This window comes from Rhamphochromis longiceps, linkage group LG7 (assembly GCF_057381845.1).
Source record: "Rhamphochromis longiceps isolate RC_006_pf linkage group LG7, R_longiceps_female_GT1.1, whole genome shotgun sequence".
In the NCBI taxonomy this organism is placed as follows: domain Eukaryota; kingdom Metazoa; phylum Chordata; class Actinopteri; order Cichliformes; family Cichlidae; genus Rhamphochromis; species Rhamphochromis longiceps.
This window is the reverse complement of record NC_140563.1, coordinates 4331351-4345160: the sequence shown is the minus strand read 5'-3', so window position 1 is coordinate 4345160 and position 13810 is coordinate 4331351. Positions and strand designations below refer to the sequence as shown.

At 39.4% G+C, this 13810-nt stretch overlaps 1 protein-coding gene across 1 annotated transcript in view; it reads left to right on the top strand.

The window, feature by feature from the left end:
- Nucleotides 1–7839, top strand: part of abtb3b (ankyrin repeat and BTB domain containing 3b) — a 71820-nt gene extending 63981 nt beyond the window's left edge. The window contains exons 9-17 of the mRNA XM_085411711.1: nucleotides 226–361; nucleotides 1395–1615; nucleotides 1706–1884; nucleotides 3326–3431; nucleotides 5355–5457; nucleotides 5917–5998; nucleotides 6125–6193; nucleotides 6316–6429; nucleotides 6545–7839. Coding sequence (XP_085267837.1) covers nucleotides 226–361; nucleotides 1395–1615; nucleotides 1706–1884; nucleotides 3326–3431; nucleotides 5355–5457; nucleotides 5917–5998; nucleotides 6125–6193; nucleotides 6316–6429; nucleotides 6545–6754 — 1220 coding nt within the window. The 3' untranslated portion in view covers nucleotides 6755–7839. The remainder of the gene's footprint in view (nucleotides 1–225; nucleotides 362–1394; nucleotides 1616–1705; nucleotides 1885–3325; nucleotides 3432–5354; nucleotides 5458–5916; nucleotides 5999–6124; nucleotides 6194–6315; nucleotides 6430–6544) is intronic.
- Nucleotides 7840–13810: the final 5971 nt, after the last annotated feature.

Sequence of the window (13810 nt, the reverse complement as noted above, 5' to 3'; positions counted from 1 at the left end):
GATAACAACACCTGAGTGTCAGCATGATCAGTGGCTGAATTACAAGTTTAGAAGCTTGCTTCTCCTGGGGGCTGGAAGAATAAAGACAAATAGAGCCATGAATGTGGAACAAATGATGAAACGTGTGCTTCTCTCTCATCTTTCTCTCGGTCTCATTTTCGTTTAATCTTATTATTTCCGTGTGTGTGTGCGTGTTTAACTGAGCCAGTCATTTTTCATGTGCAGGTAACTTTGAGCTGGTGAGTTTGCTGCTGGAGCGAGGCGCTGACCCCATGGTGGGAACTATGTACCGCAATGGAATTTCTACTGCACCACAAGGCGATATGAACTCCTATAGCCTGGCAGCAGCACATGGGCACAGGTAGGTGACGAATGCATTCATGTTCCCTTCAACAGCAAACATACAAGCACTGTGTAGTGTGTACTCTTATTTATGTACAAACACAACTTTCTTAGAGGACGTCTGTAAAATTAGCACCACAGGTCTTCAGTTTCCTGCATGAGTAACCTCCTGTTGTCTTTCTGTTGTTTTCAAAGTATTGTTAAGACTTAAAACTCTCCAAAACTATTTTAAAAGTTTGGCTTAACAAAATGGCAAAACTGACAGGGTTACACTGCAAACAGTGTACTCTGTACAATACTGTATTGTCTTTTAATAATCGATCCAGAATAGTTTCTGTTAGTACTTTGCTTTACGAGCTTATCTGTATAAACGGTCTCTGTTTTTGTGTCTTTGTCTTTCTTGCTGCCAGTAAGCAAAAATTGTAATTAGCAGAGAATTTTCCATTTGAATGATATGTTTCCACTTCATTTTGTGTCAAATTATGTGGTTGTTCTTGCAAAGTAGGTGGAAATCATTCTGAAATATAGACCTGTAAAATATAGCATTATGTCAAAACCAGCAGTTTTTTTGTTTGTTTTTGGTTTTTGCTAGTTATTTTTCAGGCTAGACAGCTGTATTTTTGGATTTTAAAACTAAAAGCATCTTTATTTATATTTTGCATGAAATTGTATAAAAGCCCATGTGTGTAATTGCTGTTTACCACTGAATATAGTATACTTTACATGCCACAAATATAAAGCTCTTTGTATAAACCCTCTGGGTTTTTGTTTCTTCTTATGGACTCGTTCTCCCATTCATCAAAATGCAGCTATTTCCATTGATTTATTTTAACTTGCCAGCAGACTACAACAGTAACGACCCCCAATTACTATCATATCATGTTTAAGTCCTTCCATTTAAATAAAAAAATCTAGCCCACTTCTGATTCAGGGCCGGAGATGCAAACTTATTTTTGGTAAAAAAAAATCAGTCAAATAGAGTCCTGAAATCCGTTCAGTCTAATCGCAGTTTTTTTCTCTGCTTTTGTTCTTTTGCCTTTTTTGATTTGTAGAAATGTGTTTCGCAAGCTGTTGTCCCACACAGAGAAAGGGAAAGGAGATGTCTTGTCATTGGAAGAGATTCTCGCAGAAGGCTCAGAGCTGGAAGGCAGAAGCATGTCTCAGATGGATCTGATCAGAACTGGAAAAGCCAAACTTAAAGCTCTGAAGGAAGCCATGTACCACAGTGCTGAACATGGGCATGTAGACATCACCATAGATATACGGAGTCTTGGTGGGTTTTCTGGAAATGCATGCATGCGACTTCTACAGTATCTTATATTGTATGAAATGTATTTCATATTGGTGTACTTGTGAAACTTAGGAGTCCCATGGACTTTGCACACTTGGCTGGAGTCTCTGCGCACATGTTTCCATCAGCACCGCCGACCTCTGATCCAGGGTCTTCTGAAAGAGTTCAGCTGCATTGAGGAAGAGGAGTACACCGAGGAGCTCATTACGCATGGCCTGCCTCTTATGTTCCAGATCCTCAGAGCCAGCAAGGTACTGCCCTGTGTGTGTTTCCTGTTAACATAAAACACAGGCAAGTGTCACGACATATTGGATCATTACCGTAAAAGTAAGAACATTTTCTTCAGAGCTACACTTTAGTCTCCATCCTCTTAAGTGTCTGCTCTTCACTAAACCACAGTCATGTCCTCCTCTTTTTTTGTAGTAATGCTATTACATAGTCAGGTCATTAGCTTCACGGTGACCGACAGAGCCCCAGTGGCTTACTCAATATCTATTACGTAAAATGATAATGATTTCTGATAGACGCCCGTTCCTCTCTGTTGCAGTTTATCATATTAGGCCCTCGTCTCATTACTTCAGCTTAGGATCCCTTGGTAGGCAATGTTAGAGTTCACCCAGCTCATTGTTGTCCTTGTTCTGGCACTCATCTTAGCTTTGTCTGCTGTGACTTAATCTTGATAATGCCCTGATGGCATGATAGGTTAGCTGTCATTGCTGATATGAGAAAAAAAACACTGCACAGTTTCAGAGTGTGAGTGTGCATACACTCATATAACTGAAATACACAAGCAGAGCCACAGAGACTCACGTGCATGGGTCTGATACCAGCAGCATACCTCTCTCACATGCACACACGCACATACTCATATACTCGTACACTCCAAACATGCTATGCTTCGCTGGATTGCTGCAGTGTCAGTCCTTGTTTCTGTCTTGGTTGATGTATGGCTCGGGCCACTGGCCCTCATCTCTGAGAGAGGCTCTGCTTGCATCACCTTGAGGTCCACAGACATCAAGGTACAGGCCGTTTGTCTTTTCTGTACCAGACACTCTGTTGCCATGTTCCTCTGAAGCATTCATTCAGCCTCTTAGTGTTTAGTTCATTTTAGATAACGTTGATTAAATGTATATCTGTATATCTCTCTTGTCAGCATAGAAAATTTTGAAGACAATGCAGAAATACTTATTTGTTAGAAGTTTGTTGCATTCAAGCAGGATGACTGCACACATGAGGCTTGTGCTGTAGCATGCCTTACCTTCACTTTGCCTCTGCACACACACAAGTGAAAAGTTTAGAAGGGTAAGAAAATCTCCTGTCTTTTCCTCTTAATCTCACTCCTACAGTAGCTCAGCCTGTCGCTGTATTTCCCACCACAGCAACCTCTAAGGACGTGTGGGTGTGAAAAATAAGTCTGATATCTATCTGATCCCCTTGTAATGTGTGAAATATCCATAAATACAAGTTTTACTGGAACGACTGCTTGAATGAAGTGGATGCTAAGCCTGGTAAGGCTGCAGAAGTTTAACCTCTCTTGGTATTTGCGTCGGGGCTGTTTGTGTGGGAGAGGCGCGCCGTGCAGTATGTGCTTATGCTCTTACATAACATAGACTCCTGGATGCTGGCTTAGCATGATGCATCCAAGGTGAGCTCTGCTTACCCTCTTCTGTCACTCTGTCTGTGTTTTGTCAGAATGAAGTGATCAGCCAGCAGTTGGCTGCGATCTTCACTCAGTGTTACGGCCCTTACCCCATCCCCAAACTGGCAGAGATCAAGAAGAAGCAGTCATCACGTTTGGGTGAGCATATTTCTTCATCATTTCATTTAATTATTAAAGTGTATTCACATACATACAGGCACGCAGCAGGAGCATCAGAATCATTTGTCTTGTCTTTTTTAGTCTGCCCTTACTAGTAAATGCAGATTAGAAAGTGTGCACGACACCATCTAGTGTTCAGAAACTGGAATAGAACTTTTCAGGTCAAAATTCCGAGCTGCAGAATTTTGAAGAAGTTGGAGTTCATAAACTCCAACTTCTTCAAAATTCTGCAGCTCGGGTCATAACTTGCACTCCGTTAAGTGCTCATATTACCGCAGTTCTTCAGCAGCTTCACTGTTTGCCCATAGAAGCCAGGATAAACTTTAAAATCTTACTTCTCACGTTCAAATGTATCCATAAATCTGCTCCTTCATATTTGTGTGACCTGCTCCATATCGCCACTGTTTCCCGCCCTCTCAGATCATCATCTGCTATTCATCTTACCGTTCCGTCCTCACACCTTATTACCAGAGATGGGCAGTAATGCGTTACTGTAATCCGATTACTTTTTTCAAGTAACGAGTAAAGTAAGTGATTACTATGGCAAAAAACGGTAATTAGATTACCGTTACTTTCCCGTAGGAACGCTGCGTTACTGCGTTACTAAAACCATGATTTTTTTGCGAGAATATCTCATGACAGTGACGTAAGCGAGTGCGACGCTCGTGACAACAGCTGTGTGCAGATCAACAATGGATCATATATCGAGTGCGGGAGAGAGTATGAGCGTGCAGCATTTAAAGCGTGGAAGTACTGACCTTACTTTGAGTTTGATTCCATAAAAAGTGACAAAAACATTAGTGTCCCTTGTGCGTGGGAAAAAAACTTCTTTTTACAGCGAAAAAAACCCCCTAAACTTCCAAGCAAGCACCGAGTAGCTACGACGTAATGGGAAACTCACAGAGAAACTCGCAGATTCTTCCACTGACCACCTGCACCAGGGTAAACCTCCGCCTACCCTACTCCTGCTTTACAGGTGAAAATAGAGCAACAGGACCGCTGAGTCTTTGACTTTATTTATTTTCTGCTGTGTTTTACTTGCATCTATTTGAAAGACTGAGTGTAAACACACACACACACAAAAAAATTATGTGCTGGAATGTGCAGAAAATAGGTTTAAAAGGTTTAAAACAAATTTCTTCAAGTCAGAGAATGTTGCATATAATTACATTTTTTGCTTGATGCATAAAGTTAAAAGATTAAAACTAATAAAACAAGTTTTAAAAAGAGACTTTTCCATTTGATTACATTTTGTATGATGGATTATGCAGAAAAAGTAGAATTGGGCTGAAAGATCTATCGCTTTATCACCTATTCAGGTTGTAAATCGTGTTTTTAAAAAAGTAACTAAGTAACTAAGTAATTAATTACTTTTGAAAATAAGTAATCAGTAAAGTAACGGGATTACTTTTTTGGGGAAGTAATCAGTAATTAGTTACTGATTACTTTTTTCAAGTAACTTGACCAACACTGCTTATTACTATGGGGAACAGAGCTTTCAGTCGCTCTGCTCCCCAGCTCTGGAACTCTCTTCCTCCTGCACTAAGAAATATTGACTCCCTCTCCATATTTAAGACACAGCTCAAAACACATCTGTTTAAACTGGCTTATTCGCTTTAATGCTGATTTTATCTGTTGTCACCCTCTGTTTTGTAATTTTAACTTATTTTATGTATTTTATGACTACTGTTCCTTTTATCAATTGTGTTTTTTGTAAGGTGACCTTGGGTTTCTGAAAGGCGCCCTCAAACAAAATGTATTATTATTATTATTATTAATACAATCAACTGCATGGAGCTGAACTGGGTGTAGAACGAGTGACAAGGCTAGGTTGAACACTCCATTTGCTCTTTTTATGAAAATCAGAAAAACATAAAGTTTTTCTGGTCATGTGTCTTTCAGATCCCCACTTCCTGAATAATAAAGAAATGTCTGATGTGACCTTTTTGGTGGAGGGGAAACCTTTTTACGCCCACAAAGTTCTGCTTTTCACAGCTTCCAACAGGTATTTAAACCTCTGCCTTTAAAATGCACATGTTGAATGTTTACACAGTATATTTTGTAACCCTAAGGTCCTGCTAAATACGATTACCCCAACTCTGACTTGTTTTTAATATAGCAAAATACTTTTGATTTAATGTGTTTGTGAGTTCTGATGTTTTGAACTTTATCAGGTGAATCTCTAGTCTTTTTTTCTTCTTCTGTAATCTTGAAGGGATTTTTAACTCTATTTTATTTTATTTATTTATACCAAAGTAGGGTATAAGTAAAGGCACATAAGGCAAATTACAATATTATAGAAAGAAGTAATAGAATGGCAGTTAATTTGGTCTCCACTCTTGTGTATTCTCCCTGCTGTTGTATGTTAGTAGTGTTTATTTCCATTCAGTGAGTTCTTAAAACATGACCAAGTTAACCAACCCGTGATATTTCTCTCCTTTTGTCTCTTTATCATTCTCTACAGATTCAAAACTCTTCTAGCTAACAGACCATGTGGTGAAAACACATGCATTGAAATCAGCAATGTCAAATTTCAAATATTTCAGGTAGTGTTATTATGTTTTGATAAGGCAGACATTGTAAGTAAATGTTAGCCACATGTTCCTTTAAATATATATGTTGTGTTTTCTTTTCTATGTGCACTCTGTAAATTATGGATCTTATCTTATCAGCTTGTCATGCAGTATCTGTACTGTGGAGGGACAGAAGCTCTGCACATCAGGAACACTGATGTTATGGAGGTTAGATCATTAGTGTCTTGAGTAACGGATCATAAACATGTCTATCATCATTTCTTTTTAGTTAAATAAAAAAACTACAATTTGAACTTGAATTTTGAGTTGTTTTGTTGTTGTTTTTTCAGCTTCTGTCAGCAGCAAAGTTTTTCCAGTTGGAGGCGCTGCAAAGGCATTGTGAGATTATCTGCTCTAAGAACATCAACACAGACACTTGTGTTGAGATCTACAATCACACCAAGGTAAAAAATTAATACTGTGCTGTGAAGCATTTTGCGGTGTTGCAGTGGTGCTCAAGTGACGTAAAATCAGTGATATTCTGAAAAAGTTGATATATATATTCTCCCTGTCCTTCAGTTTCTCGATGCTCCAGATCTAGCATCCTATATAGAGGGTTACTTTCTGAAGAATATGGTAATCCTGATTGAGTTGGAGCCCTTCAAACAGCTGCTGTATGACGCACCACCCGACAGCCCCGGCTGTGACATCCTGCGAGACTTGGAGAAAACCTTAGCTATTCGCATCCAGTCCATCCACCTGTCCTCCTCCAAGGGATCAATTGTCTGAACTTCTGAGTTTCCTAAACCCAGAAACTAAGAAGATTTAGCAGAGAGCAATCAGAACTGTGACATTATATTTATATGCATCTGAGCGATGAATGATTTCGAGGTGAAATCAGGTGTCGTGATCTTGCTCTCCATGACGCTCATCAGTTGCTAAAATGCTTCTTGTTAGCACAGATGGTTAACACGTCTGTCTGTCTGTTTGCCTTGTTGATACATGTCTACTAACATGACATTCATACGATAGCTGTACAGTATTATGCCACAACTTGCCAATAACATATATGACTGTAACTGTGTCCCTTATTCAGCAAAAATCTATCAGCTAAGTAGTGTTACACTCTGTTACATGTCAAACTGATCAGGATCAGCTGAGGCTACAGAAACTCAGAGGAGAACATTCAACCGATGTAATGAGGTAATAAACAACATCAGCATAATGTGATAAGCCATCAGTTTATCCCTGGATATGAGGAAGGAAGTTCAGCCTCACGTTTTTATTTGCCTACACATGTGGCCCCTGTACAGACAAGTTCATTTGTATATTTGTCAGTCACTTACTGTAGACCTGAGATGATTAATCCCTAAAGCCAAACAAGACAACCAGCTGTAATGTGACTGAAGCACGTAACTTTAGGCAACTTGGTGGGAAAGAGGACTTGTTCTTTTACCGTAACTCTGTAAATATTGTTCATAAAAACAGAGCTATTGATAATGTAAGTTAATGTATATATCCACAGATGTTTTCTCATGTGTCTTACTGTTACTGTATTGCTGTAAAAACAAAAAGCTCATCTTTTAAATATCTATGCTTAAATGTTGCATGTCAGAGGAGTGACTTGTTTTTATGTTTGAACTGTTGGACGATTACATTGAGGACCTGTTTCCACACTACCTTCGTCCTCAGCATGGGTCACTATAAATGTGTTGTGGTCACATGGTGTCATCATTGTGTGTGCAAGAGGCTTTGGGTCTGTTTAGTCCTAAAACTGAGAACGTTACGATATCAAATGTTCTCCAAGGATTGTGAAACCGCATTACTTGTATGTGTGTGATCTTTCCTCTATAAAGATTAATATCTATGTATTTGCTTTCAGATTTATTTGATGTGGTCTCTGGCCTAAAAATCTGAGCATGGGGACATCTATAATTCTGTCAGATGTAAAATTTAAAGGTTCCCCTGTTAGTATTTTGTTCTCCACGCCTAGAAGGTTAGATCGCAGCTGGTAGGCAGTTTAATGTGGCATCACAAACACATGTGCAAATAAATGAAAAGACACACACAAAACATGTTAATTCCTCACAACACGCTTAATTCATGGAGTCTCTCAGCTGACTGTAAAATGTAAATTAATGTTCATACACTGCATGCAGTGCACTACACCTTGGAAAATTTGTAACTGTTAAAAGACAACATTTCAGGGTCACATTCCAATCAACCTAATATACTTGTCTTTGGATTATGGGAGGAAACATTGAGAATCATAAAGTCAAAGGGAGAACATGCAAACTGCACGCAGGAAAGGCCACAGGACTTCAATACAACAGTGCCAACCATTACAGCACCAGCTGCCAACCTATTGGAACCCATCCAATTAATTTGCTAATGTGAGGTTTATAAGCACCATGCTTCTGTTTTCACAGCACTTTAAATGCTGGCTGTACATATTTGAGTCACCCCCAGGTCAGTGGTATCCCTGAGGGCCAAAAAACTTTAAAACCTCTTAAGCCCCAAAGAGGTTTCTGAGCTTCCTGCTCGAAAATGAAATGCCCAAAATTAATTGATTATTTCTCTGCAATTACAGACTCTGTGTATACAATCTTGGTATCAAAATAAAGCTTCTGTCACAGTACGGCTGTGTGCAGGCAAAAGTAGGACCCAAACGCAAACTCACAGAGACAAAAGGTAAACTCAAAAAACACAGCTTTATTGCTGGCGTGGAGTGGGACACGAAAAACAATACAAAATAAACTAAAGTGGGAAAACTAAAGCACAAGGAGCCACAGGGAACAATCACACAGCTATGATGGAGACTACGACACTGACAAAGAGAAACACAGGGCTTAAATACACAGAGGGATAACGAGGGAATGAGACACAGAAGGAGGGCACAGCTGGGAGAAATCAGGACTGGACGAGACAGAGACGCAAAACTAGAAACACTCACGAGGCATGGACCTTCAAAGTAAAACAGGAAGTATCACACAGAGACACGAACTAGACACAGTGGAGACAGCAACTAAGAAACAGAGACAAACCATAAGGCAGAGGTCTAAGAACCAAAATACACAGAGGGAAATACTCAGCTTTGAACACAAGAGACTAGACTAGAGGGAGTAACAAAAGACCAACCATGAGAACATAATGCACAATGCAGGGTGACAGAAAACAAGAAACTCAAACATGCAAAGACACACCATAAACAGAACAGAGGGGGCACAGAGAGACATGAAGGGCAGGGGAGACTTAACATGGGTTGAAACACAAGGGGGAACTAATAAGCAAATCAACATAGGAGGCCTAATGAGCTAAACATACTATAAACATCAAAATGAACTAAAACTCAAAACACTGGGTCCTAAGACCCAGGATCGTGACAGCTAACACTTGTGAAATTTCATCAGAGGTATAAATATTGCAGCAGATATTACTGTGTCAAAGTTACTGGGACTGAACACAGAAAAAGTAAGTAGATCTTATCCTCACCTAATTTTTTTATTTATTTTTTTAGCATATAACCCTTTTAAAAATATGCCTCAAATCACATTTAATTCCAGAAATTCAGTAACCAACATATAAACATAATCTGTGCAAAGATTTATGTTTCTAAAGTGAAGCAGTGAAAAATTACAGCACTGTCAATACATGAATATCCAGACGTTGTATAAAAATGTCAAATTTTGGCACACATTGGACACTATGTCAGTTTAATTCTTTAGGTATTAAAGAGCAGAAATTAATTAATTTTACTAAGAGGCCTAAAAATGCTTGTTTTTTCAATATGTATTTTTGAAGAATTAACCACGCATTTACATGGCAAAGGGCCTTTTCTGCCATGTGCATGGAGAGTTTAATTGGCCTCTGGCCCTTTAAAATCTGAGGGGCTGTAACTTTGGTTTCTTTTGGCCAATTAGCATGATTGACACTCCTTTTTGATTGTTTGAGCCAATAGGGTCACAGAAATTATGCCATGTTCACTCACTTCAACCAATCAGAAGTTGCAGGGCCAAAACCCACATGGGACCAAATTTACTGCATTTGGCGCCTGTCCAGTCATGTGTCTGTAGGTGGGTCTAAAATGGAGGTTGTTGACGGAAATAGCCCTGGGGAAGTTGCCACAAAGCTGGAAGGAGGCAGTGATAATACCAATACGTAAACCAGGGAAAGAAGATACGAAACCAGGAAACTACAGACCAATAGCATTAACACCCAACGTCTGCAAAATAATGGAGAGAATGATAAATGAAAGATTAGTGTTCTATGTATGTCTGTGAAGGCTCTCAGTCATCCAGGTCATCGTAGTCAAAGGAGCTTGCAAAGAAAAGCGTCTGGACTTCTTTAAGTTGCTTGAAGACGTTTCACCTCTCATCCGAGAAGCTTCTTCAGTTCTAAGGTCAAATGGTGGAGAGTCCCAGATATAAACCTAGTGGGGGTAACCCCCCACAGAGGGACAAAAGGACCCCTGATGATCCTCTAATCGCCTGAGCCAAGGTGGGAAACTGGGCGTGGGTCCCAATCAGCCAGAGTTTCGGGTGTGTTCATTGTGAAACCTGGCCCCACCTTATCATGCGAATTCCTGAGGTCAGATGGCCCAGGATGTGAGTGGGCGTTAAGGCGTCTGGGAAGGGAACTCAAAACTGGATTATAGATGGCAGAGAGTTGGTGTCGTAAACCCCCGCCTCTGTTCAAAGATGGTCGCTCACAGTGGACATAGATGGATTCTTTCACTCCTCTTTCAAACCATCTGTCCTCTCTGTCCAAAATGTGAACATTGGCATCCTCGAAAGAGTGTCCTTTATCCTTAAGATGCAGATGGACTGCTGAGTCTTGTCCTGTGGAGGTGGCTCTTCTGTGTTGTGCCATGCGCTTGTGAAGTGGCTGTTTGGTCTCTCCAATGTAGAGGTCTGGGCATTCCTCGCTGCACTGTACAGCATACACCACATTGTTAAGTTTGTGTCTTGGCGTTTTGTCTTTCGGGTGAACCATCTATGTCCACTGTGAGCGACCATCTTTGAACAGAGGCGGGGGTTTACGACACCAACTCTCTGCCATCTATAATCCAGTTTTGAGATCCCTTCCCAGACGCCTTAACGCCCACTCACATCCTGGGCCATCTGACCTCAGGAATTCGCATGATAAGGTGGGGCCAGGTTTCACAATGAACACACCCGAAACTCTGGCTGATTGGGACCCACGCCCAGTTTCCCACCTTGGCTCAGGCGATTAGAGGATCATCAGGGGTCCTTTTGTCCCTCTGTGGGGGGTTACCACCACTAGGTTTATATCTGGGACTCTCCACCATTTGACCTTAGAACTGAAGAAGCTTCTCGGATGAGAGGTGAAACGTCTTCAAGCAACTTAAAGAAGTCCAGACGCTTTTCTTTGCAAGCTCCTTTGACAGTGTTCTATGTAGAAAAGAAAGGATATTTGGCTCAGTATCAGAGTGGAACATGAGATAAGGAAGGCACAAGTGAATAAGGAGAGTGTGCTGGCGGTCTTTTTTGATATAGAGAAAGCGTATGATATGATGTGGAGGGAAGGTCTATTGATAAAAATGAGGGAAATGGGTATAAATGGTTGAATGTTCAGAGGGGTTAAGGATTTTTTGGAAGGCCGACGAATAATAGTAAGGATTGGGAGGAGTTATTCGGAGAGTTTGCCAATAGAAAATGGAACGCCACAAGGAAGCATAGTTAGACTATTGTTTTCACTGCTGATTAATGATGTGTTCCACATAGAGGGTGGAATGGGGTTTTCACTTTTTGCAGACGATGGGGCAATGTGGGCTGAATCGTAGCATAAACAATCACTCACTCACTCACTCACCCCCTCCCTCACCCCTCCCTCCTGGCTCACAGCTTCTTCTTCTTCTTCTTCTTCTTGGTTGGCAAACAATGTTAAGGAACAGCTCAGTGGACATTTAGATGAGAAAACATATTTGACACATTTGGGGAAAATACTAATAAAATAAAAATAAATAAAATAAATGTTCCCTTTAGAAATCTTTTTTTTTTTTTGCTCTATAAAAATAGTTGTTTTTCTTTTTCAATCACTCATCTTAGCAGTAGGATTTACATGAAAAGAGAAACAAATTAAGTTTGAGTGAAAATGTACATTTTTTGCACTCTCTGGTCAACTGACTCAGTGACTCAAATGACCCAAAAATCCCGATTCACTTTGGTTAGTGACTCATTCAAACTCAATTCAGTAAAAAGAATCACATTTACCATCACTACATCCAACTTGGTCTTGAGTACTGTTCCTGAAATAAACATGGTCTCTGTTATTTCTAGAGTAATAAAGTTTATTTTAATAAAGACAGTCCAGCTATATGCTATCAAATATGTTATGAAAATAGGAAATATGGTAAAGAAAATACATTATTGTGTATTAGAAACTGTTTTTCAAATTTCTAGAGCATTTCTAGAACACCCATTCTGTTGTATTTTTCAGACCAGTGTTAACCAAAGTGTGAGCAGTCACCACCTCATGGGCCATGAAGATACTGCAGGTGGGCCCTAAAAATTGCAGACGTTTAAAAAAAGATAAGATAAGATAAGAAGAACTGTATTTATCCCGAGGGAAATTCTTTTGTCATACACATGCTCAATGTAGCAAGAGAGACAGAGGAATAAGATATACAATATATATAATAAGAATAGTAGTATACAATAATATACAGAAGGATAAAAATACGTTTAAAACAAAATCAGTTAACTGAAATACTCATTTATTACAAAATGTAAAAAGATTTAGTAGACAGGGACATATCCCATATGGAAAAGATATATATAAATCTTATAAAGTTTGTATCTGTCTTGTGTGAAACTTGTATGAAAAGCATACAAGAGTGAAAACAGATATAAGATCCCTTGAAATATTATATAAATGAAACTTGTATGTTTTGGATACTTCCTAAAACAATATATGAAAGTAATGAGAAAGTGGACACTTTCATGAGTAAATCATATAAGCCTTATATGATTCACTATATGAAATAGGCCACATCTTATACAAGTCTTTTATAAGTTTTTACTATTTCTTTTCCATATGGGATAATTTAACAAGTAAACTATTGTAAACCTTAATCCTCTTGGATCTTAACCTGAATCTTAATCTAAAGCTGTTGATGGAGAATCAAGTTCAACATCAGTCACGAGTAAAGACTTGGGTGGGCTGCAGAAGATATTTGCATTTCAAACTCGGGCAGTGGCAGTCTGAGGTTTGGGAATGATTGTTATGTGCAAATTTAAGCACTGGTCAGATGTGCTTGAAATGTCATAGTAGTTTGTGGTGTAGAATGGAGTTAGAGTGGGAAGCAGGCAGATGCTAATCAGAGTGGAAAAATTTGTTAGACTTAAGTATATCCCTAAAAGTCAAGAGGAACAAGAGAAACAAAGGCTTTTAGAGTGAACCGATAGTTTGTTCTTTTAAAGTTTACACTTCTACAAAAAAGGCTAAAAGCGTTTGTTGCAGACATGCATCCATTTAAAATTACTGTCAAGACAATAGCAGTGCCATTAGAGTAGCTGCTTTTTCATGCCACCCTCCAAACCTAATACTGACATTAATTTATCTTCATTGGACATAAATATCACGAGTAGCATAATACTCTGTTTTGATTTGTTATATTAATATTTGGATATTGATTTGTGTCTCATTCAATCAGTGTTTTCCCAACCCTCTGCCTTCTCCAAGGGCAGTTTCAAAATGCTCTCTGAGTGGTCATGGTATTTGCAGTGTGTGTGTGTGTGTGTGTGTGTGTGTGTGTGTGTGTGTGTGTGTGTGTGTGTGTGTGTGTGTGTGTGTGTGTGTGTGTGTTGTGTTTTGGGCAGGGAA